Source organism: Taeniopygia guttata, chromosome 6 (genome assembly GCF_048771995.1).
Source record: "Taeniopygia guttata chromosome 6, bTaeGut7.mat, whole genome shotgun sequence".
NCBI lineage: Eukaryota > Metazoa > Chordata > Aves > Passeriformes > Estrildidae > Taeniopygia > Taeniopygia guttata.
The window spans coordinates 2706456-2733578 of record NC_133031.1 but is presented as its reverse complement, the minus strand read 5'-3'; the positions used below and the strand labels follow the sequence as shown (position 1 = coordinate 2733578).

Below are 27123 nucleotides of genomic sequence, written 5' to 3'. Positions count from 1 at the left end.
CCTGAGCTTCTAAATCCCTGACAACAGCCTGAGCAGGAGGTGAGGAGACCTCTCAAGCTGCAGGGGCAGTGGAGACAGCGTGAGGTGCAGAGGGTATGGCCTGGCTCAGCGAGGGACAGGCCCAGGGCTGCTTCCCTCGTGGGTTAAATCACAGCACAAACACCCAGTTTCTGATGGCACTTATCAAAACTCAGCTCATCGAGTAGACCCACAAAATAAATCAGGTTGGACGTGGCTTAGATACATCAACATGTAAAAAATAACTTTTCTCTCTTATTTCCTAAATGTCTCATCCCCAAGTGCAATGCAAGACACCCAGAAACACCAGGAATCTTCAAATGGTTTGGGTGGCAAGGGACCTTAAAGCTCATCTAATTCCACTCCCCTGCCATGGGTAGGGACTCCTTCCACTATTCCAGGGTGCTCCAAGCCCCATCCAACCTGGCTTTGGACACTTCCAGGCATGGAGCAGCCCCAGCTTCTCTGGGCACCCCGTGCCAGGGCCTCAACTCCCTCTGAGTAAAGAATCCCTTTCTCACATCTAACCTAAATCTCTCCTCTTTCAGATTAAAGATGAGCACCATACTTTTTTCCCCATTTGGTAAAAATCCCTCCTTTGGGTTGCTGGCTTCCCTATCTTTATTAAGTGTCTAATTTGCTGGGCCTAGCTCCTGCCTGGCTTTTCCTGCAGCTCAAGGCCGAGTCAGCCTCCATATATTTTATTTCACAAAGCTGTTCCCTGCTCATTCCACTGCCCAGGCTGTCTGTGCCCGTGAGCAGCCAGGGGCAGTGGGACACGGGGAATTGGGGTGTTATCCCGTGGTGGGACAGCAGTGCCCGTGCCGTGGCTCCAGAAGGAGTTTGCTGCCTCAGCACGAGCACAGCCCGACGAGCAGACCCCAGCTGAACCCATATCGATCCTTCCTCTGCTAATGAAGCCGTCCATGGAAGGCAGGGAAGTGTTTTTTTGAATCAGCACAGCCGTATGGATTTTGTGTTCACTGTGCTGAGGGCGGGTCCCCGCTCTCAGGCTGCTGCAGTTTGTTTTTGATGGATCTTTGGGACTTACAAATCCCAGATTTCAAAGGGAGTTGTGGGGTTTTTCCCTTAGTTTTCTGAGGACATGTTACTTGCTCCTCCCATGGTCAGAGGTGGGCTGCTCTGTGTTGGGAAAGGTGCTTCTAGCTTCTCTACCAGAATCATGGGTAAATAAACAGTAAAATAAATAAATAAGGTAGAAAAGCAGGCCTGGCTATAATGGGAGTGCAAGAGATGGAGCAGGGAAAGGTGATCCTCTTTCCAGGATCACACGTGCTAGATCAGAGGGTCTTTTGAAGATTCAAGAGAAGGGGATAGTGACAAGTGCTGGAATAAGAAGAGTTAGCAAGAAGGCAGTGCAGTGACAAAGCAAGTCCCAGTTCTTCTTGGCCAGCTTGGTGGCCCTCCAAGGTGGCTCAGCACAGCTTGAGAGCCAGGGAGGAGGCATGGAGGGGGACGTGTGGCTAGATAAGCATCCATAGATTTCATGTATATATTTGCAGGATGTTGTATAAATGAAGACAATACCTAATGAGTCGTGGCTATTATTTGAAGTGTCCCACTGTTACAGATTTATTTGTCATTTCTTGTAGTAACACCGATGATAATGAATTCATTTGTATTAATGGGGGTGTCGTGGACTTCCGTTGATATCCCGCATTAATTAATGTACCATTAAAAGGAAGTGGCACCCAATTAATATCAAGTGGGAGCGGTGCTGCCGGTGTCCTGTCATTAGGGTTTCATTTGTAATGCATTGTGTGAATGCTCTGCCTTAATGGAAGTCATTTGCCATCCCAAGCATCACCCGGTGGGCTGCCATGGGGTGCCAGACACTGAAAGTTAGTGGCAACTGCAAAACAAACAAAAAAAAAGAAAAAGAAAAAGGATATCGAAAAAACCAGGATCTGTTGGGTTTATGGCATAGCCCTCAAGCAGGAATTGGAAAACAGATTTCTTGTCTCACCCCACACCAAATGCTGGCTGGTAGTGGTAAATCACTCTGGTGGTTTGACTTTGCTACTGAATTTTGATGTTGAGGGGAGGGATGGTGGAAAATCCCCCTGGATTCTGTAATCCTTTGCTTCCCGAAACAAAAGCAGCCATTGCAGGAGGGCAGACCTTGACTGTGGCCACCTGCATCCACCTGCTCCATGCCCACCATCTCCAGGAAGATGAGAGCCAAAGGGGTGCCGGGCCATCTGCCGTGGATGCCCTTGCAGAGAGTTTGGAGATTGCTCCAAACGCCCTTTTCCAGCAGGAAAATCACACCAGCAGGAGAAATGTGACGCTGCTGAAGCCAGGGGCTCTCTGACTGACAGGTTTTCGCATTCTTGGCACTTGTGTCTGACTTTCAAATGTCTCGTTAGACCATCTTGGCTTCCCATCTGCTGTCTCCAAAGCTGGGACTGACCTACCAGCAGCCGAGGAGGGAAGCACAGACTGCCTCCCAGCCCTTGCCCTGGCCCTGCCTGCTCCTTGAAGGCTGGAGATGCAGAATGGGAGAGAAATGTGGCTTTTTTGATGAAATTTGGCTGTGGATGTTGACTTAGTGAAGTGGTGATTGCCTTGCCACCCTTTTCTTCTGCCCCCTCCCAGAGCAGTGGGAAGCTGATGGATTTGGTGAGTTGGAGCTGGGTGATCTTTAAGGTCCTTCCCCACCCAACCACCAAACCATTTTAGGATTCCATGATTCCTCTCCTGGTCTTTCCCCTCAAGACCTGTGCTGTAGAAGTGGCTGGTGCCACCAGGAGCCCCAGCTCTTGGGGGTGCTGTGCCATGGATCAGCCACCGCGTTGGCAAGGGCAGGGTTATATTTGGTGGGCTGGAAAAAGCAAGCAGGTTTATCTCACAGGATACCAGAGCATCTTCTGCTCCGTGTGGCTGTTTGTCCTCTGCCTGCTGAGTGCCACTGTCCTGCCAGCACGGCAAGTTCCCCTGTGGGCTGGGTGGTTGTGATGTCCCATCCTCGTAGGTTGGGCTGGGCTGTGTCTGCCGTGAACGAGCACTCTCAGCTCTGAGTGTGGTTATCCAGCAGCTAATTCCTCTCCAGCTCCTATAAAGCATCCATTCCAGCTGTGTTTATGGTGTTTTCAAAAGCCCCTCAATTGAATTATAGCTCTGCGGTGGCTGTTTGCCAGTGTCACCCGATAATGAGGGAGGTCACTTAATAGAGATAGCAACAAGAGGTACATATTAATGAGAGCTGATTGAAAGGTGGGGTGGATTTCCACCAAAAAAAAAAAAAAATTGTAAAAAGGGAAATTACCAGGTTTTAAAATCAAACTTAGAAGTTGGAAATTGCCTGGCTGGGACGAGCAGTAATGCAATTAATAAATGTAATTAAAAGTGCAATTAAGAACACAGGAATTGGAAGTCTGCGCACATCTGTGCAAGGGTTCTGAGCTGGCACGCGAATGAGGAACCCAGTCTGGCAACCCAGGATGGAGCTTGGGGACAGAACCCAAAACACAGGGCTGGCTTTTTCCTACTGCCTGTGGCTCTGCTCCTGCACTTGTCTCCCGCAGCAAAGGAGACCTGGGCAGGAAGAGGTGAGTTAAATCAGCCCAGGATGAGAGAGACAAGGTCGCAGGTGTATCAGGAGCATAGCTGGAATCCATGTCAGCTGTGAAGGCACTGAGCCCTCCTTCCTGCCCGCCGTGATTTGGGATCAGCGGCAGCGCCTTTGCCTGGAGCACAGGGATGTGCCAGCCGGCTTTTGCAGAGCCCAAAGCTCCTTTCATCCACCCCATGCATGGAGCAGAGGCAGGGAGAGAGAGGAAAAAGAGCCGCCAGGAACGGCAGCAGGGATTTATTAAAGAGTAATAGGTTGACCTGAGCTGTAACAGGAGCACGGAGCAGCGAAGCATCTCCTGATGGGAGCGGTCAGCTCCCGCCTTGCTGCAGGGCCAGGGGGAAGCAGGAATGGGGCTGGTGAGGCTGTGCCAGGGAGGAGAGCAGAGCTGCCTGCTGCTCGAGCCCCCGTGCCCGTCGCCGTGTGCCCCCCGGCCCCTTTGCGTCGCCTCATCTCACCGACCTTCCGACAGCTGCTGGGCCAGATTGCCTGCCGCTTTTGCACATTTATTTGCGTGGCTGCAGCATGCATCGGCATCCTAATCATCCCCACCAGCTTCTGCCGGGTGACTTTGCCCTGGGAGGTCAGATGGAGGTCCTCTACATGGCCAGCCACGGGAGAGGGATGGCTGGTGTGGAGGGATGAACCCCAAACACACCAAAATAGGCATTTCTGGTGCCCAGCCTTCTTGCCAGAAGGTTTGTGAAGGGATGAGCCCCAAACACACCAAAATAGACATTTTTGGTGCCCAGCCTTCTTGTCAGAACGTTTGTGAAGGGATGAGCCCCAAACACACCAAAATAGACATTTCTGGTGCCCAGCCTTCTTGCCAGAAGGTTTGTGAAGGGATGAGCCCCAAACACACCAAAATAGACATTTCTGGTGCCCAGCCTTCTTGCCAGAAGGTTGTGGTGGTTTAATCCCAGCCAGCAGCCCAGAGCCACGCAGCTGCTCGCTCTGTGTGCTGGAAAAGTGGATGCATTGAAGGGGGTGTCGGGAGAATGAACTCCCAGCTCTCCTCTGCTTCATCTCCCACCTTTTCTTCCCTCCCACTCTGACCCTGCTGTAAAAATGTCAGCTCTCCATATTCCCCCTCAGCCCACCTCCTTGTCCAGCACTTTGCCAGTGCTGGACAAACCTTTTGTGTTGGGCTTGCAGGGGCTGGTTTTTGGTAGGAGGAGGCCACAGAGGTGGCTTCTGTGAGAAGCTGCTGGAAGCTTCCACCATGTCTGGCAGAGCCAACCCCTGATTGCTCTGAGGATGGACATGCTGCTGGCCAAATATGGACCAGTTAGAGATGATGGTAACAGATTTAAGAAGAAATCAAAACAAAGTTGGAGGTACAGTGTTAATTCCAGCCAGAGAAGAGGAGGAGGTGAGAACACGTGAGGGGAACAACACTGAGACACCAAGGTTGGTGGAGAAGGAGGGGGGAAGGTGCTCCAGGCATCAGAGCTGAGATTCCTCTGCAGCCATGGTGAGACCATGATGAAGCAGCTGTGCCCCTGCAGCCTGTGGGGATGCACAGGGGATGCAGAGATCCACCCACAGCCCATGGGGATCCACGGGGGATGCAGAGATCCACCCACAGCCCATAGGGATCCATGGGGGATGCAGAGATCCACCCACAGCCCATGGGGATCCACGGGGGATGCAGAGATCCACCCACAGCCCATAGGGATCCATGGGGGATGCAGAGATCCACCCACAGCCCATGGGGATCCATGGGGGATGCAGAGATCCACCACAGCCCATGGGGATCCATGGGGGATGCAGAGATCCACCCACAGCCTGTGGGGATGCACAGGGGATGCAGAGATCCACATGGGGGAGGTGCCCACACCGGAGCAGTGGATCCCTGGAGGGGGCTGTGATCCAGTGGGAGGCCTGGTGGAGAGAAGAGCCCTGCTCCCAGGCTGGAGCAGCCTGTCTTTGGAGGACTGCACAGCAGTTTTGGGAGGACTGCTGCTTGTGAGAGTGGAGTCACACTGGAGAAGCTCACAGAGAACTGTCTCCCATGGGAGTGACCCCATGGTGTAGCAGGGGAAGGACTTCACTCCCTGAGCAGTAGAAGAAGAACTGACCCAAACCCCCTTACCCTGGCTCCCTGTGCTGTCAGTGGGAGAGAGGGAGGGGTTTTTCTAAGGACTTGCTTTACTTCTCATTATCCTCCTCTGATTTTGGTAGTAATAAACTCATTTTCTACTTCTAAGTTGAGCCTTGGAGTGTTTTCTCCCAGTCCTTAACTCATGAACCCTCTGTTTAAATTTTTCTCTTCTCTGCCCAGCTGTGGCAGGGGAGGGTGAGTGAGTGGCTTTCATGGGTGCCTGGTGAATGGCCAGTGTCAAACCACACCAGCTTTCCATGAAAAAAAAATGTTCCTGCTATTCAATCTAAGCCTCCCCTGGCACAACTTGAGAGGAACAATTTGTGGCAGAGCAGAGGAGGTGGTGTCCTGGCTTTTTTCAGGTGTCCCTCACGTTCAGCTCATGTGGCTTGCCTGGTTGGACACATCATGGCACAGTCTGGGTTGGAAGGGACCTTAAAGGCCATCCTGCTCCAGCCTCCTGCTGTGGGTAGGGACACTCTCCACTGTCCCAGGTTGCTCACATTGTGACCCAGAGAGGGCATCTCCCCTGGATTATCACCTACCTTTTATTGCCACATCATGGTGGAGCAGCATCCACCCAAAATTGTATTACCAATGCATGTTATAATATGGGTAATAATATAATGCATATTATAATAGGGCTCATGATAAGATATTAAAAACTACCGGTGTGGCCAGAGAGTGAGGTGTAAATATTTTAAAAAGTCCCCTTTTGGTAACCTCTTTTTCAGCCTTAGTTGCCCCTTTTGCAGAGAATGTTACATAAGGCTGTGGTGTCCCAGCTGTCGGGGTTGACAGGGCACATCTGTGTCTGGTAACTCCTGCTGAGGTCACACGGGAGGTGACAGCCCGGGGGAGATGTTTGTTGTGGTGGCTGTGCTTGGGCCATCCCATGACAGCTTTGGGATGGAAACACAACTTCCTGGGAGGATGAAAGGAGGATGGAGCTGCAACGGGACAAGAGGGACCAGCAAAAACTGATGCACAGGAAGATCCACCTGAACCTGAGCAGAACTGTCCTGGGCAGCCACCCAGCACGGGAACAGACTGTCCAGAGAGGGTGTGGAGTGTCCCTCTCTGGGGCTCTCCCAGAACCCTCTGGACACAATCCTGTGCCATGTGCTCTGGCATGGCCCTGCTAGAGCAGGGAGGTGGGAGCAGAACACTGTGGTCGGACTCATTCTGTGATCCTGTGATTATTTGTGATTTCACACCTCTGCACTGCTCAGAGAGAGTCAAGGTCTTGGTCTCTTCTCTGCCTTCCCCATGTGCACCAACATCCTTCCATGTTTGAACAGGGATTTTAGGGTTTAGTTCCTTATTTTGGTGTTAAAATTCCTTATTTTAACACCAACCTGTCCTTGCTGCTGGGGATCCACTGGAACAGAGCAGTCTCCTTATGATTAAGAGTTAGGGGCTCTTCCATTACTGTTCAGTATTTATTTTTGGATCCCCCCCAAACTTCTTCCAATACTTTTTTTTTTTAAACAGATTGAACTTTTCTTACTGGTTTATTGCAAAATAAGGAAGGCACAAAGGGCATCACCACTTAGCACTGCAGAGCCCTTTAATTCCTGGAGCTGCTCTGGGGGTAACCTGGGTGCTGGAGCTGCCAGGTGAAGGATGGGGTGCTGGAGACAGGTCGGGAGCAGGTCCCACTCCCGTTTGCCCTCCTCCTCCCCCCCAGCAGGCTGCATCTGTCTGCATGTTTATTTTTAATCTCACATCTGCTGGCGTCGTAACAAAGATTTAATGACATGACACAGTTTTGTCACCAGTTCTTTTTTCTGTAGTGAATGAAGCCTCCATCGCAGGCTGCTGCAGAGAGCCTAAAGCTTTAAAAAATGACAGAATTTGGCGACTTGTGTAGAAAGCTCACCTCTTTGCCACGAGCACCTGTAGGCTGTTGTCCACCTGGACAAAAAAAAAGGATGGATTTTGTTATTTTTGCCTGTTGGTGAGATAAGCATAACCACAATTAGTCTTTGTTAATGAAGAAAGACAATGAAGGATATGCAGAAGAGTCCTATAAATGGACCTGTAAATGCTGAAAAAGCAGAAACATGGTCCAGCACGGGGCTTTCCAAAGGCATCTCCCTGGCTTGTGTCCTCTGCTCGGTATTTACCATCAAACATAAGCCCCAGGCTCTTCTGTTTATCCAGATGTTTTGCTTCATTGTTTAGATGATGGGCCACAGCTTCTGAGAAATAAAGATGCCAGCTTCCTGCTGAGAAATACCTCGAGCCTGTTTGACCCAGAAATGGCAAGAGGATTTTAAAGACATACTTTTTATGCTTTTTAAGGCAGATGGCCTGAAATTCCACTGCATCCTGACTGCCTGCCAGGGCATGAGCATTGATGAGACCTTTTTCCCTGCAGGACTGTTGACATGGGATGTCTGCGCCCTGCAGCTGGTTTTGCTGGTTTGGGGGAATTTTTTTTGTTTCCTTGAACTTGAGCGGTGGAAAAAAAGATGCATTACCCAGAGCATTCCTTACAAATCTGCATCCTCTTCCCTGTGTGCTGTTGGGAATAAGGACATGTGTTTGGTAGTGAAATATTCTCATTGACCTGTGCATTTTGGGCAGAATCAGTGATTTCCCTCTCTCTATCCATGCTGCTCTGGTTCCTGTAACACTCCTCCATTGCCTGGGAGCCCTTCTACTCCCCTCCTAAATTCACTCAGGCTTTGCTCCTACTCCCACGCTCATGATCCAGCCCTGGGGTCCCTCAGAGCCCCTCAGATGCTTTGGTGTTGATGTCCATGACTGATTCTCAGGGCCAGATCTTTGTCCAGATCTGACCCCCTGCTTGTGTGGCTCTTGCTGTCCTGGCCAGCGAAGGGGGCTGCTGAGAGAAGCTGTAAAACAAGGATAAAGCCATGGAAGTCACCTGGCGGTGTCTGCAGGGCTTGGAGCTGACAGCACCAAAGCTGTGACCTCCGTGTCCCCTCCAGGCAGCTTCTCCTTGGAAGGACAGGAGATGAAGTCCCTTCAAAGCCTGCTTTGGGGCTATTGTATGGAGTACAATGCGGGGGAAATCAAGCTCTCCTCTCTCACAGCCAGCCCAGAGCAGCCCCGTAATCACGGGTGACCAGAGAGGATTTGCATGTTAACAGCAGTGGCTAGGGGAACTTAAAAAGGAGAGGAAACATATTCATCAAGGCCAGCTTTATCCTTATGAATATTCTTATTCCCAGGGCAATATAGCCCAGGCCCTTCAGTGCAGCCTGAGTGTGCTCCTGCCCTGCCTGTCCCTGGGAATGGTTCATTTGTAGTGCCCTGTGCTGTGACATTGGTACCCTGGTGGCTCAGGGAAGAAAGGTGGGGTGCTGGAAGCAGTGCCCTGGCAGCAGCAACAGGAGGGCTGTGGCATGCTCTGGAGCTGCTCCTGCTGGTGATGGCTTGGGGCAGGCAGGTAGCCCAAAAGAGGGGCTGGGGAGATGCTCTAGTCTTGTCTGAGAAGGTGTTTTAGGAGTGCTCAGAAAGCAAACACTCACCACAGCCACTCATGAAGGGCTTCTTCACCCAACACACCCCTCAGCTGACAAAATCCTAGTTCCTGAGCAGTTTAAATGCCCAAACCTGGATTAAGGTGCTGAGTGTATGTCACAAAGTCAAGATTTACACGGCAGCAGGGCAGGGCTGGGTTAAGCTCCCAGAAAATGAGCAGCTGTAAGGCAAAGGGCAGCAAAATTCCGGGACAGATGGGCTGGGGAGGATGTGGTGTCTCCTTTGCTAGAAGCCTTTCAGGATGGGGATGATTTAGGTGGAGTGCAGGGGCCAGGTTTCTTTTCTGAGGTCCCTTCCAGCTATCTTTTATGCTTTTGTGACTGATGATCACCAAAAAAACTTGAAGGTGCTTTAAAAAATAATCCTCAGGCCTGCCCTGCAAGGCTTTCTAGAGCAGCTTGATTTAGAGGAGGGGAAAAAAGAAGAAAGGAAATGGAAAACCTAAGTGGGAGCTGCAACCTCTCACACCTTGGCAGAAGTGACACTGATGTAAGGGAAGGGGAATGTTGCTGGAATCCGAGGTGAGCTTGGGTCCCTGCAATGCCACATGCCTGGATACCAGGGCAGGGGCATGAGGGATGTGCTTGGGATGAGTGTCCTGAGCCTGGGTTCATCAGTGTGAGCTGCAAAGTGTGCTCTGGGTTCTCTGCTCTGTGGTACCAAATCCTGCCACCTGCCTTGAGGGCAAACTTCTGCTGGCCTGAGCCTTAACTGGGAAAATTTGGATTCTCTGGTTCTTTGTTGGTGCCATCACCCAGTATTAAACTGGTTAAATAAGATTCCCAAGTGTGGGGCCCTGTTTTCCTATATTATCTAGTATAAGTGTTGACTGGGACAACCTCTGTTTTACTGCAAGCCCTGTGGTTCCCAACAAACCTGAAAATGGCTGTCTGTTTCACAGCTTTGGCCAAGGATTTTCTTGGAAGCAGTGCCCCATCTTCTAAATTCTGCCTCTCCTCAAGCCTCTTTTCCATCCTCTCAGCACTTCAGGATACTTCTCTGTAAGCTGAGGGAGAACAATTCAATATGAAATGAGTTAACAATAAAACACAGAGACTTGGGGAGAGGTTTTCAGGAATAATCCCCATTATCCCAGCCACTGTCAGGTCTCACTTCTGACCTTTGCTGTGTCCCCTTTTGAGGTTTATCTCCTTGCCAACTCTTTTGATGGTGTCACAGGCAGGGGGACATGCCCAAGTGTACCTGGAGCCCCAGCAGAGCCTTTTAGCTGGCAGTCTGTGCTCGTGCCTTTAGGGAGAGACAAGAATATGCATTTTAAGATTTGCATAGGAACATGCAGCTGTTCCACCAAAAATGGATAATTGTTCTCCCCGCTGTGAAGTTAAACAATAAGAAGTGCCAAACTGCACTTGCCATTGCTGATTTTGTGCACTCAGCTGCATATTTTATGCATGTAGATTAGTTCCAGATTTATGACGATGGAACTGTTCATGCCTGCGTTAATCGGGCCAGGTTGTAGTTGCTGTGGAAACTACAACTGACTTTTATGTGAAGTTCTGTGTTGCATTTAATGCTTTTTTTTTTTTTTTTTTTTAAAGTTCCGCTTACTTTTTTAAAGCTCTCCTGTATTTAATACTTTGTGGTGAAAACAGCGAAGGAGTCAGCATCAAAAATAAAAGCACCTTTGGGCAAAAAACAAGTTTCAGCAAAGAGAGCAATTTTTCTGGAAAGTTGGGATGTCTAGGAAAAATAAGGGTTTGTGATAGAATGCCACCTTGACCACAGCTGTATAACTATTATTATAAGTGTGTAACAACTATTATAGGCCCTGCAATACTGCAATAAAGAACACAGCTGTGTAACTTACAAATGGCTGGAAATGCAGGGCAGAGTTGCAGGGTCTCTGGATGTCACTCCCGGTGGGAGAAGGAAATTGCTGGTGTACGTTTGATACGAAAACAGCGCCTGGTGTTACCAATGTTTATTTCTTATCTCCAGAACACCCCCGTGGGCACTCCAATTTTCATCGTGAACGCCACGGACCCAGACCAGGGGGCAGGAGGCAGCGTGCTTTACTCCTTCCAGCCCCCTTCCAGCTTCTTTGCCATCGACAGCGGCCGTGGCATCGTGACGGTGATCCGGGAGCTGGACTATGAAGTCACCCAGGCCTACCAGCTCCAGGTGAACGCCACGGTGAGTTGTACCCGGGCAGCTGCAGGCCTGCAGGTGATGTCTGGGGTTTGTGTTATTGCCCTGCTCTGGAAAATCTGCTTTTGGGCGCATCCTGTATTTTCTGCTTAGTGAGGCGTTGCAGCAGCGAGGCCTCTGGGTGGTTTTAGGTCGCTGTGGGGAACGGCTGCACCTCTCCAACAGCATCTCACACGTGTCAGGGGCTTCTGCAGGAAGGGAACCAGCTCCTGGGTGGTGAAACCCAGTAGAGGGCAAATGTTGGAATCTGTGGGTATTGATGATTCCGAGATTGTAGAAAGTCTCTGTCTTTCTGCCCCGTTGCCAAAGAAGAAGCCATAATTCGTCTGTGCTGGTTTCAAGGTTGTTTATTCTGTTTATCTCTAACATGTTCTGCTGCCCTGCCGCAGCTCTGTCCTGCAGGGCAGCGTGTGGGGCTCTGCCCTCAGTGGGATGGTACAAACATTAAATACCACAAACTACCTGTGCTGGATTTACAATAACGTGCCAATATCTGTCACCTACGTTGAACAGTGTGTCCCCAGCCTAAACCAACAGAAAAATGCCAACACTACAGTGAAACATGGAGGGCATGAAGAAGGAGAAAAAGGACAAGACACACCCAATTTCCTCCATCTTGTCCCCTTTGGACCCCTAATCTAGAATCCTAAAATTTTACTTTTGCACCTGTGCCACACTTAATTATTACTCTTATCAAACACTCAGAGCTTGTAATTCATCCTGTAGGATTGAAAACTCTTTTCCATGGACAGAGATCACAGACAGTGTCTCTGGGGGCTCTGTACAGGGGGGTTCCTGACCCCCTACCAGGGTCCCAGAACTTCCAGAGCAGCCAGAGGGAAGCTCTGGATTCCCACAGGCAAACAGACCGTTCACAGAATCACAGAATGGTTTGGGTCAGGCACCTTAAAGACAATCCCATTCCAACCCCTGCCATGGGCAGGGGCACCTTCTGCTAGACCAGGTTGCCCCAAGCCCCATCCAGCCAGGCCTGGAACACTTCCAGGGATGGTGCTACATCCACAACTTCCCTGGGAAAGCTGTGCCAGTGTCTCACCAGCCTCTGAGTGAAGAATGTCTTTGGTATATTGAATCCTCCAGACTCATTCCTTGTATGCTGTGGTTTATTACAAGTGGGTTCACCTGTATTAAGTTCAGACATCAAGAGTTAAAATTCTGGTGCGCAGAGGAGAAACCAGGTTCTTAATTACAGTCAGTGCCATCACACTGGGAGGGGACCCTTGGGATGGGAAATTATAAATTCATGTCCGTGTTAGTGGGTGTTCAGTCCCCGGTGTTCAGTCTAGAGAGCTGGAGAATGTCAAGGAGCACACAGGCTGAGCTCTGGATGCTGGCTCCTTCCCCACCTGGCACGCAACAGAGGAAGGTGAGATTCAGCCCTGCAATGCATCTGTCCAACTCCACGCTCAGGAGAGGGGGAGAAAACCCTCTCTGCCCCCTCCAGGCAGCTGGCTAGAGCTCTCAAAGTGTGTGATTTGATCAAGATCATTGTCTTGATGCAGAACCACAAATGTCAGGAGGACACGGAGGGCTGTGCTTCTCTCTTCACAGCAGCGGGCCCAGACACTCATACACTGTAGGGCAAACATCACAACCTTTCAGCCCAAGCCCTGCATGTTCCAGGATGTGGAATTTGCTCCAGAAACTTGTTTTTTTGTTGTTTGTGAGGGTTTGGTTTTTTTTATTTTGAAACATACCTCATTTTATTTTAATACTCCAGTGTGAAGAGGGCCTCTCTGTTTTTCGCTTCTTTGCCAGCGTCTGTTGCTGACACTCTTTCCTGGGATGTGTTACTGAGCTGTCTAGCAGGTTGCAAAATGTGGGACCAAACACAGCCCCTGATGGAAATGTAACTTTCTTCCAGGATTCTGATTTCCTTAGGGATGCAATGGTGTCAGCTTGGTCCATCCAGCTCTGTCTGGCCCTGGATCCCAGCAGAGATAAAATGGGCACTTCATGAAATCCCACAATGGTTTGGGTTGGAAGGGGTTGTAAAGCCCAGTTCATCCCAACCCCTGCCATGGGAAGGGACACCTTCCACTGTCCCAGCTTGCTCCAAGCCCTGTCCAGCCTGGCCTGGGACATTTTTAGGTATGAGGCAACCACAGCTGCTCTGCGCAGCCTGCTCCTTGCTCAATACACTCCTGGCATCCAGTAATTTCCAGTTTAAGGAATCCAAGGACTTCAATGTCGTCTCTGAACTGGGCTGGGTGGCAGCTGTGGGAATATCTCCTTGCTTTGGTCAGTGCTAGTAATTCCTAGGAGAGTGATGAGAAACCCTGGGGCAAAGCTGTGCCGGGAAAAGAAATGTGAGGGTTGCACCAGTGTAGCAGAAGCTGGAAGAGCAGATTTTGTCTGCCTGATGAGCAGTTTGCACGGTCCAGAGTGGGAAATGGGGTGGTGGTGGGTTCAGGGTGACTGCAGGGATTGCTGAGCAGCATGGGTGCAAGGCAGGAGTTGTTCTATCCCAGGGATGAGGGCAGCGAGCACAGGGAGAGGCTGGAAAGGACAGCAGGAGAGACGGTCCAGTGAGGAAACTGGATGCATGCTTGTTTTTTCAGTGCTATCTGTGATGCCTGAAACAAAATTTGAGAGGTAAAGGGGAGGGGAAGGAACATTATCTGAAGAAAGAAAGGACTTGAACCTGATGGCACTAACAGCCGAGTCAGAATAAGCATCCACCCAGGCCACAGACACTGAGCCCTGCAGGTTAAGAGGATAATGTACAGGCTGAACTGTTGAATAGAGTTTAAATTAACATTAATCTTCCGGCAATCAGTCTTTGCCTCTGCTCAGAGCTGCTTTGGGAGTGTGTAGTCACCTTCCAGCACAGTGCCTGATTGGGGGTAAGGAGACACTGATTCCCTTCCCTCCGTGTGCTCTCTTTGCTCCTGCCCTTAGCAAAGGGCTGGGGGCGTTGGGGTCACTTTTGAGCACCCAGGGAACAAGGCTTCAGCAAGAAAAGCAGTGGCAGCAGGAGAAGCTGGTGGCAGTGCCTGCTGCTGTGGCTTTGGCTGCTGGAGGAGGGTCATGCTTGGAAAAGAGCCCGAGGCTCTATCCTGGTGGGATGTGATGGAGTGACAGGGAGGTGATCAAGGAATCATGGAGTGGTTCAGGTGGGAAGGGATATTTAAAGACCTTTTAGTCCAACCCCCTGCCATGGGGAAGGGACACCTTCCACGATCCCAGGGTGTTCCAAGCCCCATCCAGTGCCAGGGATCCAGGGGCAGCCACAGCTTCTCTGGGCAAACTCACCACCCTGACAGCCAGGAATTACTTCCTAATACGGGATCTAACCCTGACTTCTTTCAGTTTAAAACCATTTCCCCTTGTCCTGTCCCTCCATGCCCTCTCCTGGAGCCCCTTTAGTCACTGGAAGGGGCTCTGAGGTCTCCCAGGGCCTCCTCTTCAGCTGTGTTAAGGCATCAGCACTGTGGGTATGAGAGAGGCTGCTGGCACCCACCCCTGGGTCTGACCATGCAGAGGTACCTTAGGCTTTGTCTGCATTAGGAAGGAATTTACATTTTGAAGTAGATGTTGAACAGCATTGCTGCATTTTCACTCAAAATGTGATGAAAACTAAATTGGTGTTTGCTTCATTTGAAAGGGCTGATGCTGCAATGAAATGCATATTGTATTTCAGCTTAGAGGGAGGTGCAGTGGACAATAATTCCAGCAGGTAGCTTGAAAAGGAGATGATTACCTCCACTATTCAGAAAACCTGTCCCAGCTACAACCACGTGAGATTTAATGCTGCTGAATAATTCTGTTTTTCTGATAGAAATCCTTTCTCTCCCCTCCCTGCCCCTTCTTTTTTCAAGGACCAAGATAAAAACAAACCCCTGTCTACTCTGGCCAACCTGGCAGTCATCATCACAGATGTGCAGGACATGGACCCCATCTTCATCAACCTGCCCTACAGCACCAACATCTACGAGAACTCGCCTCCGGTAAGGGCTGTGCTCTGTGGGGTTTCCTTCTGAAACAGCACACCTCCAGCCAGATCCAAACCACTCAGCCCCTTTTTAAAACAGGCAGCCTAAGCACAGGGGTTCAGCAAGCCTGGACCCCAAATAAAATATTTTCTTGAGGTTTTTTTCTTAAATTCTGCAGAGGCTTTGTGTTGTTCGGAGCAGACAGTCACCCTGTCTCCTCCCCACGGTCTATCTGCATGCCATTTCCAATAGAGAACTTGAAGGAAAAATCTAAACGTTCCCGAAATGAGGCAGTTTTGAAAATGCCAGAATCATCAGCCATTTCAGCACTTTGAGTCTTTTCCCCCAGGTTTTGCCAAATTGGTCCAATCATTTTAGTTCTTCTGAAACTCGGTTTGTCAGCAAACTCGCTGTTTGTGGAAAAACGTCTCCCAGTCTCTGAATACAGCAGGGATGAGGGTTTTTTTTCCCCCCACAGATGTCAGGGAGCGTGGAGGGCAGCTTGGGCTTTGGGAGCTGTTTCTAGAGGGAATCTCAGCCAGGACTTCCAATGAGAAATTTGTCTCTTCTATTTTTGGTACTTTCCAGTCGGGATTAAAAGTCCACCCTGAAATGCAGTAGAGCCCTTGCAATCTACCCAGGGAATGGAGACCATTTTGGAGACTCACCAAGGGCTTTAATCCAAGCACCAGCCCTTCTCCACAGCATCCACAGTTATGCATCCCATCACTTTGTCCACAAGAAAACATTTTTTGTGTGTGGCAGGAAAAGCCTGCCTTAAAATCATGGCATGGTGAGCACCCACACCACATGTGCACCCCACAACTTGTATGGTGCTCTGGATCCCAAATGCCTGGTGGCTCTGTTTAGAGGGAGAGGGAACTCCAGTGTGCTTCAATTTATGCCTTTTTATTCACTTTGGGGCAAAAGTGGACATGGAGAGTGCTGGATCAACAGGGCTGAGTTGTACTGTCCCAAATTCTGTGGTGACACAGCACATTACCTGTCTGCTGGCCCAGAGGTGGCCAAAACCCCCCAGCTTATTCATTAATTACTCACCAGGTATAGGTTTTGTTGATATTTAGGAGTATCTCTGAGATGGACAGAGTGAGCTGCAGGGAAATAAAACCCCACAAATCAGATCATGCTTAACTAGGAGTAAAAAAATCTTTAAATGAAATTAGAGGAATGAAAGTGCCATAAGTATTAAAAATCCTAGAGTGCATCACGTCCATGGAGTGATCTTGTATTCAGGAAAGGGAATGATTTCCAAATAATGATATATATTAAGACTGAAGGAACCCTTTCTGTCAATATGCAACTGGAACAGTCAGGAAAGCAGCAAATAACCACTGTGTAAGGTGATACAGGAAAAAGAAGAAGAAATTCCCACCAGGTTTAGATATTTTAATTTCTCTTGGCCATGTGCAACATCTCCAAAGGCACTGAGGTGTCTGAGATGGATAGGTGCCACTGGAAGCATGGTGAAGAGGAAGATTGCTGGAGGTGGGGACTGCTTTGAGTGGTGTCACCCTCTGGTTTGGACCCAAATTCCCAGCCCTCCTGGGAGAAATTCCAGTGCTGAAACAAAGATGTGATTTGCTTTGCCAAGCCTGGCGTTTAACACAGAGTCATTTGGTTGGAAAAGACCTCAAAGTTCATCAAGTCCAGCCATTAATTATGTGCATTTTTTGTCTCCCAGTGTAAATCTTCTCATCAGCTCTGTCCTACCCCCTGGGTGGAGCCACGTGTAGAGTGAATGTCTTGGTTATCAAAATGATCACCACCCATTTGGGTGGGGAGTCTGGGCTTGGCCAGCTCCCACCCAAAACCCACCCATTTGGGTGGGGAGTCTGGGCTTGGCCAGCTCCCACCCAAAACCAGGCTTGCAGGTCAAACCAAGAGGTTGGTGTGCATTTTTGGATGATGTTTACCCTGACATGTGACTCAGCAGGTCCAAATGTGCTCAAGGCATCTCATCCCAGCCCTAAATCCACGGAGCCGCTGCTCCCCTTCTCTCTTCGTCCTTTTATCTGTGGTGCACAGCATGTCTGTGTTCCCCTATCAATGTATCAGGCAAGAATACCTCATCTAAAGTGTATACATTACCTAATAAAATCCTTCTTATTTGGGATTATTGCATCAAATTTTAATTTCCTCACTCGAGTAACAGCATGTCAGCCAGCCCGTCAGCAGAGAGCCGATAGAAGGTGAAAAGAGTGGATAAACTGCAGCAAATTACCACAAACAGATCTCTATCAGCCCTTTGACTGGAATTGACTGGAATTAAGAAGTGAGAAATGGGATTTTTTTTGCCGTGGCAGCTTTCTGAAGCGCTCACCCCCTCCCCTCCTCCCGCTGCAATGCTGGGCTGCGCTTCGCCTTTCAAGTCCCTAATCCTGTAAGAGAAGAAGAAGAAAGAGGGGTGGAGGGGCATGAGAGGGGAGAGAAGTGCAGTTGTAGTTCTTATTTCTCTCAGGCCGGGATCTGGGAGCATAATTGAGAAGCATTTTGGGCAGGTGCTTATTGTGACACTGAGAAGAAAGCAATTTCTTATCGGGCAGAGGAAGAGGACACAGCAGGGAGAGACTCTGCTGTCCCTGGAGGTGTTGTATCTCCTTTCTTGATGTTGTTTATCATCCCAGCATGGCTCAGGCATCTCTCCTAGGGCACCCAAGTGCGTCTGCAGCTGTGGCAAAGCTCTGAGGTGTGTTTTTCATCCTCAAGAGGCTTTTTGGGTGTGTGTCCTCGCAGCAGCTGGAGACTGGGTGGTGTGGTTGGTGTTGAATGCCCTGCAAAGGAAGGGCTGTGCAAGCATTGCCACAGGCTGCCAGGGCAGTAGTGGAATCCCCATCCCTGCAGGGGTTGAAAAGACATGTGGATGTGGCACCTGGGGACACGAGGTAGTGGTGGCCTTGGCCGTGCTGGGGGAATGGTTGGACTGGATGATCTCAGAAGGCTTTTCCTAAATGGTTCTGGGATTCCATGTCCTCTGGACGAGCTGGAGGAGAGGAGCCCTTTCCCCTTGCAGAGCGGCTGTGGTTCTGATGAGCCGCTGCTTTTCTGCACCTCAGCTGGTGCATGGTGCAGGCAGTGCTGCAGCTTCCCTCTGTGGGTGCAAGGGGAGGAATCCACTCTCCAGGAGACAAGCTGAGGGCTGTGAACTTGTGCTTCATCCCACAGGGAACCTCGTGAGGGCAAGAGTGGGGCCAAACCCTGCTGGCACACACAGCCCCAAGACCAGCACTTGTATTACCTTGCAGTGGAATGATACAGATATATGTCAAACATCGTTAAAACAGGTTTAATTCTTCAGCACCATCCCCCTCCTCCTCAGAAACTCCTTGAGTTGAAGAAATAATGTAGAATCGCTGCTGGTTTTGCCCTAGGGTCTCAATAGCTCCGAGTTAATTCTTTCTTACAATATTTCCAGCCCATCAGTGTGAACACTTTATTAAAAGCTCAGGGTTTTATTAAAAAAGGATTGATTTACCCCTGCCCCTCTTGAAAAAACCCTCAGATTTTGTTTGGATAATGTGCCATTCTTTATTTTCTTTGCCTTTTTTAAAGCATAGTCTTTCCTAGATTATTACTTTTCTAAACCTTCTTCCTCCTCCCCCAGAGGGGAAGAGTTATTCTGTTCTCTCTGTACCCACCAGCCGAGCCCTCTCCTTGCAGCCGCTGCTGTCTGCAGTAGGTGGGCGAGGTATGACTTGTTTTAAAAGGAAAGTCAGGGACATTTGGGAGATTCTAAGAGCTCCAGGGTCTTGCCACAGGTTGTGCCCTGTGCCACTTCTTCGGCCCCTTTCCTGGGAGGTTCAAGGCTGCTCCCAAACGCTGTGGTTGCTCAGGAAGGGATTGTCCATCCCCAAGAAGTGGTGTCTGCCAGACTTGTGGGCAGAGTCTGGATGGAAACCAGGTGGGATGTGAAGGATCTTGCCAGGGTTCCAGGAGACAGCATCCATGGATGGTAGGGAAGGCAGCATGACTCCAACACGTGTTTCTTGGACACTGGTGAAACATGGCTCATCCCCAGGAGGTGCCTGTGGAGCAGGAGGAGAAACCCAGGAGGCTGCAAGGAGAATGGGGGGAGACCCAATGCCAAAACCCAGCAGCAGGATATCATCATCATCATCATCATCATCACGGGCCTGTGAGGGCAGAGGGTGAACCTCAGCATGGTCCCTCATTCCTGTGAACAAATGTCTGGATAATTTCTCTCCCGTGGGCATCACTGTGGCACACGCTGCTGAGATATCCGAACGGATTCCTCCTCCACCCCTCCCAAACTTCCCCTGCTGCCACATCCCACTCATCCTTTTATCTCTCCCTCCAGCCCTTGCCCTTGGCTCCTCCAGGAAGAAGTGGCCAGATGAAGTGGCCCATTGCTATTCCCCAGCTATAGCAGGGCCCTGCCTTCCCTCTGCAGGAGGCAATTCCCATTCCATGTGATGGGTGAGGAGCTGTCACACAGCCCCGGTGCCTCCCCGTGGGGGAGTGCCAGGGAGGGGAGGGGGCTCTCACCTGCCCCGTGGGGATGGGAGAGCAAAGATTGCATCGAGTTTGACTCTGCTGCATGTGAGGGTAATGTATAATACAACACAGAATATATAGTAACATATAAAATGCAATATACTGTATACTATATTATAATTACTATTACAGAATATATAATAACACATAAAATACAATATACTATATACTATATACTACATACTATATACTATATACTATATACTATATACTATATTTTAATTACTGTTACAATATACAATATACAATATACAATATACAATATACAATATACAATATACTATATACTATATACAATATACAATATACTATATACTATATACTATATACTATATACTATATACTATGTACTATGTACTATATACTATATACTATTATATATACTATATAATACAATTAAATATATATATATATATATAGTATAGTATAACGTATAATACATTATAATTTAAGCAAAACCGTGCTGGGACAGAGCACACCAAAAAGCATCACCCTTTTTTCCCCTCCACTTTGCCCTGCCCTCCTTTCCACATCCCCTGTTCTGCTTTCCCACCTGCCCCTTGCCCACTTTCGCAGCGGTTGTTGTCTCTCGGAGCTCTTGGGAAAGCACAGTTATTGTCAGTAATTTAGAGGCTCTCCGGGTGGCTGCTGAGCCTCAGCAGCCGAGTGCTGCTCAGAGGCCAGTGACCTGGGATTTATGGCTAATGTTCTCGGTTAATAACATGGATTTACTTAAGGAGTCTGTTGAAATGCCCTCGGAGATCAGGGAACGAGCAGCCTGCCTGGCCCTGGGAGCCTTCTTTATGGCCAGCAGCAGCATCAAGCCCCCAGGGACACGGATCTGGAAGTCCTGCGAGTCCCTTCTTTCCACCAGTGATGCTTCAGCTTTCCCTTTGGCCTTCAAATGATGGATTGCAGGGCAAGCACGAGCCTGCCGACCCACTCTGCTCCCTCGTTAGATATGCAAACGCCTCTGTTGACATTTCCTTTGAGGGAAAAGGAAAAAAAATAAAAAAATTTGCTGCTTTCCCCACTGTTAATAAGCCAATGAAAACAAGAACAGCTGAGTTGTAAATTTTTTCACACTACATTAATTACGGGCATGTGCATGTGTTGGTATTCACAGGGGCTCACTGCACTGCGGCGGGGGAAGTTGACTTATGGAGCAGGATATTTTTATTTCAAGAGCTAAACAAGAATTTTGGGTCCCTCTTATGTTGTTCTTGTCAGTTTTGAGGGACTCTTGGATCTTTCTGCTGGGCTATAGGAACAGTGCATGCTGCAGGATGGAGGATGAGGTGGGTGAGCTGGCAGTTGCAGAAGCTCCTGCCTGGGGGCAATCCCTGGTTCTCAGCATCTGTCCAGCCCTCCTCCTCCTCAAGGGGTTCAGTTAAAATCTCCACAGCTCAGTCAGTTGTGCAGCTGGCTGTGATGGTCAGTGTGAGCAGCCCTTATTGCTTGGGGTGCCTCATCTGAGGAACGCAGTGGGAGAAGAGGCCAGGTTTGAAACTGGGAAGCCAATGGCAGATTGAACTGGTGTAGTGACCAAACTGAAGGGGGTGGGGAAATGGAATTGTTTCCTGCTGGTCATGCTTTCCCCTGTCCCTCCCCAGGGTACCACCGTGCGGATGATAACGGCTGTCGACCAGGACAAGGGACGTCCCCGGGGCATCGGCTACACCATCGTCTCAGGTGAGTCCTGGGGGCAGGGAGAGACCCCAGCAGGGATGGATGGGTGGGTTGGATGGATGGATGATGGATGGATGGATGATGGATGGATGATGGATAGATGGATGGATGGATGGATGGATGGATGGATGGATGGATGGATGGATGGATGGATGATGGATGGATGGATGATGGATGGATGGATGGATGATGGATGGATGGATGGATGGATGGATGATGGATGGATGGATGGATGGATGGATGGATGGATGGATGGATGGATGATGGATGGATGGATGGATGGATGGATGGATGGATGGATGGATGGATGGATGGGATAGGCCTGCAATAAGTCTTTGTCCATCCCATCCCTGGGAAATCATGGTGTAGAACAGGTAGAATGATTTAGGATGGAAGAGACCTTAAAGATGATTGATCGGGATGCCTTCCACTAAACCAGGTAGCTCCAAGCAAATTTGACATTGAAATGGTGAGCCACAAACAGCTTGGCTTCACACAACCCCATGGAGGAGATTTTCTGTTCCAGGAGGGAACAGGACTGAGTATGGACTGAACAGCTTCTGGTGGTTTCTATGGTGTTTCCCAAAAGTTTCAGAAGATGTGATGCAAGGACTGGGCCTGTGAGGGTGCAGAGCTAGAGAAGGAAGCTTAATTAAAGTGGTGGTGGCTTTCTGCCTTCTGATAGGATTAAGTCTGCCTTTGCAGTCTGTCTCTGAAGCCTGGGAGCCCTTCTTGGTGTGGATGAGCAGATCACTGCTGGGCAATGCTTGGCCCCTTTGGCTCCATAGCCTGAGGATCCCTTCTGATGGCAGCAGGGGCTGGGCAGGCAGGGATGGTGTTTCCCAGTAAAACCCATCTCTCATATGGGAAGGCCAGTTTTGGGAGCTTGGGCCTGTTTCCTTGAAGATGCCTTGAGCTCAGCAATCTCTGCCATAGCCCAGCTGACTTTGGTGCTCCCAGGGCTGCACTCAGATGCTGCTTTGGTGAGGACAGACAGGCTGCTCGCTGGGGTGACCCTGGAGCAAGGGACCAGCTTGGTGGGTGTGAGTTGTAACCCTTTTCCTGGCATCTCTTTTAGTGGGAGGGCTCCTTCCCAGCAAGAAACAGGAGCATTGCCTCCCCCCTGCTCTGTGCCACATGCTCCAGGTGCTGCCCCCACATGCAGGAATAATTTCCCAGTTTTTTTTCCTTAAAGCCCAGCCATTTCAAACCTCTTTTAATCAGCCTCAAGGGTCAAGGTGATTTCACCCTGACTTTCAAGTCCACTGATCCTGGCTGCAAGTATCCAGCCTTTGAAGATGCAAGGATTATTTATTCCTCTAATTCCCTCTGCAATTTATTCGAGAGATTCTCCCAGATTGTAGGTACCAGCTGGCCAAGGTGCAGCAGGGGCTGTCTTCTGGCTGATACGGGTTCTTTTTGACTGGAGACTGGACTGAAACATCCATCTAATTTTGCAGAAGTTGCTGAATTATGGTGAAGATGGTAAAATAGCTGTCAGCCTGGCCATCCTGGATGGGCAGTGGGATGGTGGAGGGGGAATCAGGACACTCTGGGATCCAGGTGGAACACGGAGGGACCTGCAGGCAGATCACTGCACACAGCCTTGCATCTGCTTGTGTATGCCAAGAGCTTAACCCTTGCCCGCAGTCCTGCCTGCTGTGGGCAGCTCTCCTACCGGAGAATCCAGCAGAGCAGATCAAAAGAGTGATTAAACTATTCTGCACTACTATTTTTTTTTTTCCAAACATGAGAATTATGAAGTGTTTTCCTAACTGGCTAGGCATCTTTCTCCTGTCATGACCAGAGTCTCATGGAGAAGGGGTTGGATGGGAATGATCACCCTGTGGACAGAGCTAATGTTACTTTCTGATGTGTGAGAGTCCAGACACAGGACTGGCATCTAATGCATTTCCAAAATCCTGCTCAGCCAAGGCAAGCCATTTTCTTTTTGGCAGGCAGGTAAAGCCTAATTAATTTCTCATTATCCTCAATCATGATGGTAAAGGTCAGCGAGCAGATTTTTGTGCCTGAGCTGGAAAATTTTTATGGCAATTTGCAAAAAAAAAAAAAAAAGTAAAAAAAAAAAAAAAAAGCCTAACATATGGGAATGGAGAAGCAAATTAAATTAGAAACTGACCGTAAGCAAAAGTGAAAGTGGCTGGTGGAAATATCAATTAAAGCTGGTTCTTCCAGGAGGGGAAGTAGCAGTGATGCTGCTGCCATTCCCCTGCAGGGATGGATGATGCCTTTTCCCAGCTCTCAGACTTTTTTGGGCACAGAGTTGGCATGTGGCTGGCCTGCTTTTGCCTTTTGGACTGGTGCATACAGCAGTAGAGAGCTGAGAAGCAACCTGGCCGTTCATCATCCCTTCGGTGTTAATGCCTAAAGCATTAGTGTGCTTTGGAGGTGGGGTTTAAAAATTAATTTGGAATTGCTGCTGTCCCGTTCGGCTCCATCCCTCGGGCAGCCACGTCTGGGGATGTACTGCAGCAGCTCTTATTTATACAGCTATCTCCAGCACAAGGTCCTCCCGTGACAGGAACACAATAAAACTAAAAGATTAACCATAACCACATAAAATAAGACTTGAGATCTAGCTTTATGCCGCCAGCTTACAAAGCTGTTAAGGATGAGATGATGGAGGAGCACTGGTGTAGCTGTGCCGTGGCTTTGGCTGCTTGTCCTGCCTGTATTGGGAATCATTTCCATATCTAATAGGGAAAAGCCATTTGGTTGTTTCTACCCCTTCCTTCCCATCAGAGTGTTTTAACTCCAGGAAAATGTACTTTTTCACTCCACACTTTCCAAGGAGCGTGCTCACTGCCCTGTTGATAAAGAAATGCACAATGAGACCTCACAATTCAAGCCCCTCATGCCAACAGGCTGGTCAGTGCCAGGGCTCCCATTGCTCCAGAGGGTGTTCTGCTGCTTTTCCTGTGGCCAGAGCCCTGTGTTAGCCCTCCCTCCCCAGCTGCAGTGACAGGCTGGAGATGCTCAGCCACTGAGGTCAGGACTCTGTTTGAAGGACAGATAATTAATCCAGCAAAGTAATCCACAGCTCCTTTTTGGCAGATTTATGGAGATAGCCTCTGTACCGGGGACTCTGCCTCATCATCTTTCATTTCCCAGGCAAAGCGAGTGACTTGTTGTATAACACAGCCTGTTCCAGATAAGGCTTTTCATTTAGGGGAACTCTCGGGCTAACAGAGATTGATTTTCCCGCCGGGAATCGGGAGGGCCCTGGCGTTTTGGGCAGGATCAGCCCTGCAGACGGCAGTGTGTTTTCACATTTGCTGCCTCTGCACATCGCCTGGGGCACGGGGAATCCTCTGGCTCTTTAAGGGAAGGATTTTCAGCGTGAGCTAAACAGCAATTTAATTAATAGGCAGGAGGAGACTTTGCCCGCGAGCTCCTCTTAGGAAAACGTATTGACTCACTTGTTGCTTGCTCGCAGTAAACTTTGGACTTCATTTATTTCCAGGAGAGTCAGGAGCCTTGGAGTCTTCTGGCAGGAGGATGTGAAGGTGACCTGTGCAGCTTGGGCAGGCACTGAGGGGTTAACCCAGGGGAAAGGGTCCCACACGTCAGTCTCTGCCTGCCTGACACATTTCAGGTGTGGTGATGGATGGGCAGTGGGAGATTGAACAAGGGCAATCTATATGTCCTTCCTAGGCCTTGGAAAGTCCTTCAGCAGGGAAGGGAGCAAGCTTTCACTCACAGATGGTCCTTAGAAGAACCCCTTAGGGTGGGATTCTTCCCCCCCCCCCCCCAAATTTGATTGTTTTATGAGACTGATGCAGTTTCTAGCAAAGACTCTTTTCCTTAAGAAGGTGCATCCCGAGGGAAACATGAATTAAAATCATTATTTGCACAATGCAGTAGAAGTGTGAGTTACAGAAGTGCGAGGGAAGCTGAAAAGAATTGTTCTCCATCTTCTGGATTTCCTGGTAATGAATAAAACGTCATAGATATAATTTTTTCCATATAATATATTTATATGAGTAAAAAATCAGTACAGTAGCTCTCAGAACATGTTTCCCATGCTCTTAACAGAGCCAGAGTGCCCCACTGCCTTCCTTGTGAAAGAGCAGCATGAATCCTTGAGGAAAAGTCATGGCCAAAGAGCTCTCCAAGCCCTTGGCTGCTGACATCCCCCTCCATAGCTTGAGCTGACTTAATAAAGAAGGCAGAGCAAAGCAAACCCCTTCCCTAAAACCCTTAAGGGTTTTAGGGAAGGGGTTTGCTTTGCTCTGCCTTCTTTATTAAGGTTTTAGGGGAAGAACATCAGGGGAGAACCCTTGTAAGTGGGGACCTGCTCATTTTGCTATTCCCTGCATCGCTCCACATTTTTCCCACATTCGCCTCGCTGGGTGAACTGCCGGGGTGTTGAAGCCCTCATAAATTACACCTGCTGGGAGGGCCTTCCCGAGTGATTTAAAGGCAGCCATCACAGCAGAACATTTCTGTAGGAGGACACGCTGATGGGTGGAAAAGTGCCTGTCGCCGAGTTATCCATCAAAAGCTGTTTTTTCCCACCCTGCCAATGCAAGGGGATGAGACAGCACAAAGCAAAGATGGTGGCTGCGGTCACAGCCCCTCTTCCCTTGGCTCAGCTGCTCCTCATCTTCCTGCACGCTGTTTTTTGTCATGTTGGCATCTGGCTTTGGCTCCCTGGCAATCCAGGAGTCATTGGGAAGAGATATGATTGGGATAATGGTTTGCGTGGCAGGCGGTCCCGCAGCAAACGACCCCCTGTAATTAAAACTATACATTCCCTTTTATGTGGAAATAGGAAACAAAAGCATCTTTTCTGTTTAGTTTCTGGGACTTCCTGTTTAGCTTCTTGGGATTTAGTGGGTGTTCAAGGCTGAGCAGCCTGATCTAGTGGAAGGTGTTTGGAATGAGATGATCTCTAAGGTCCTTTCCAACCCAAATCAGTCTGGGATTCAATGTTGACAGCCAGAGGAGAACGATGAACCTGGGCCACCTCTGTTCATGTCATGGCTAGCAAAACAGCTGGTTCAGAGGTGGTTTTTAATAGAGGAATTTCAGAAAGCTGTGGATCCTGGAGATGTGAGGTTTATATCAAAAAGCACATTTGAGATGACGTGGGGGAACAATGGTTGTGGTCCAAGACTCAGAGTCCTTTTGTGTGAGGAATTACACTCAGAGCAGAAACTCTGCAGGTTCTGTTCTCCTCTCTGGTGCTCAGCCACAGCTCCCAGGAAATCTGGGAGGGGGATTGCACTTTGGGTGACAAATACCTCCTTTTATTTCCTGGTACTGTACATTCCGTTCTAAAAAGGTGAACTGTGTGAGCATTTGATGTGAGCTCCTTTTGTGGCTCTGCAAGATTGGAAGGTCTGCTGGTTGTGCTATAATGGACAAATCCTTGGGGAAGGATACTAAAAAGGCCTGTTTGCAGAGCAGGCATGTGAGAAGGAGCGCTGGCACACAGCTTTGGGCTCAGATCTGATATTCCAGATCGCTCCATTTCCCCAGAAGAGCAGCAAACCAAAGTCCCAAGCAGGAGAAGG

General features: G+C 49.3%; 1 protein-coding gene across 1 annotated transcript in view; it reads left to right on the top strand.

The window, feature by feature from the left end:
• CDH23 (cadherin related 23) overlaps positions 1-27123 on the top strand; it is a 188037-nt gene that overhangs the window by 67742 nt on the left and 93172 nt on the right. The window contains exons 7-9 of the mRNA XM_030275637.4: positions 11196-11390; positions 15248-15376; positions 21508-21586. Coding sequence (XP_030131497.4) covers positions 11196-11390; positions 15248-15376; positions 21508-21586 — 403 coding nt within the window. The remainder of the gene's footprint in view (positions 1-11195; positions 11391-15247; positions 15377-21507; positions 21587-27123) is intronic.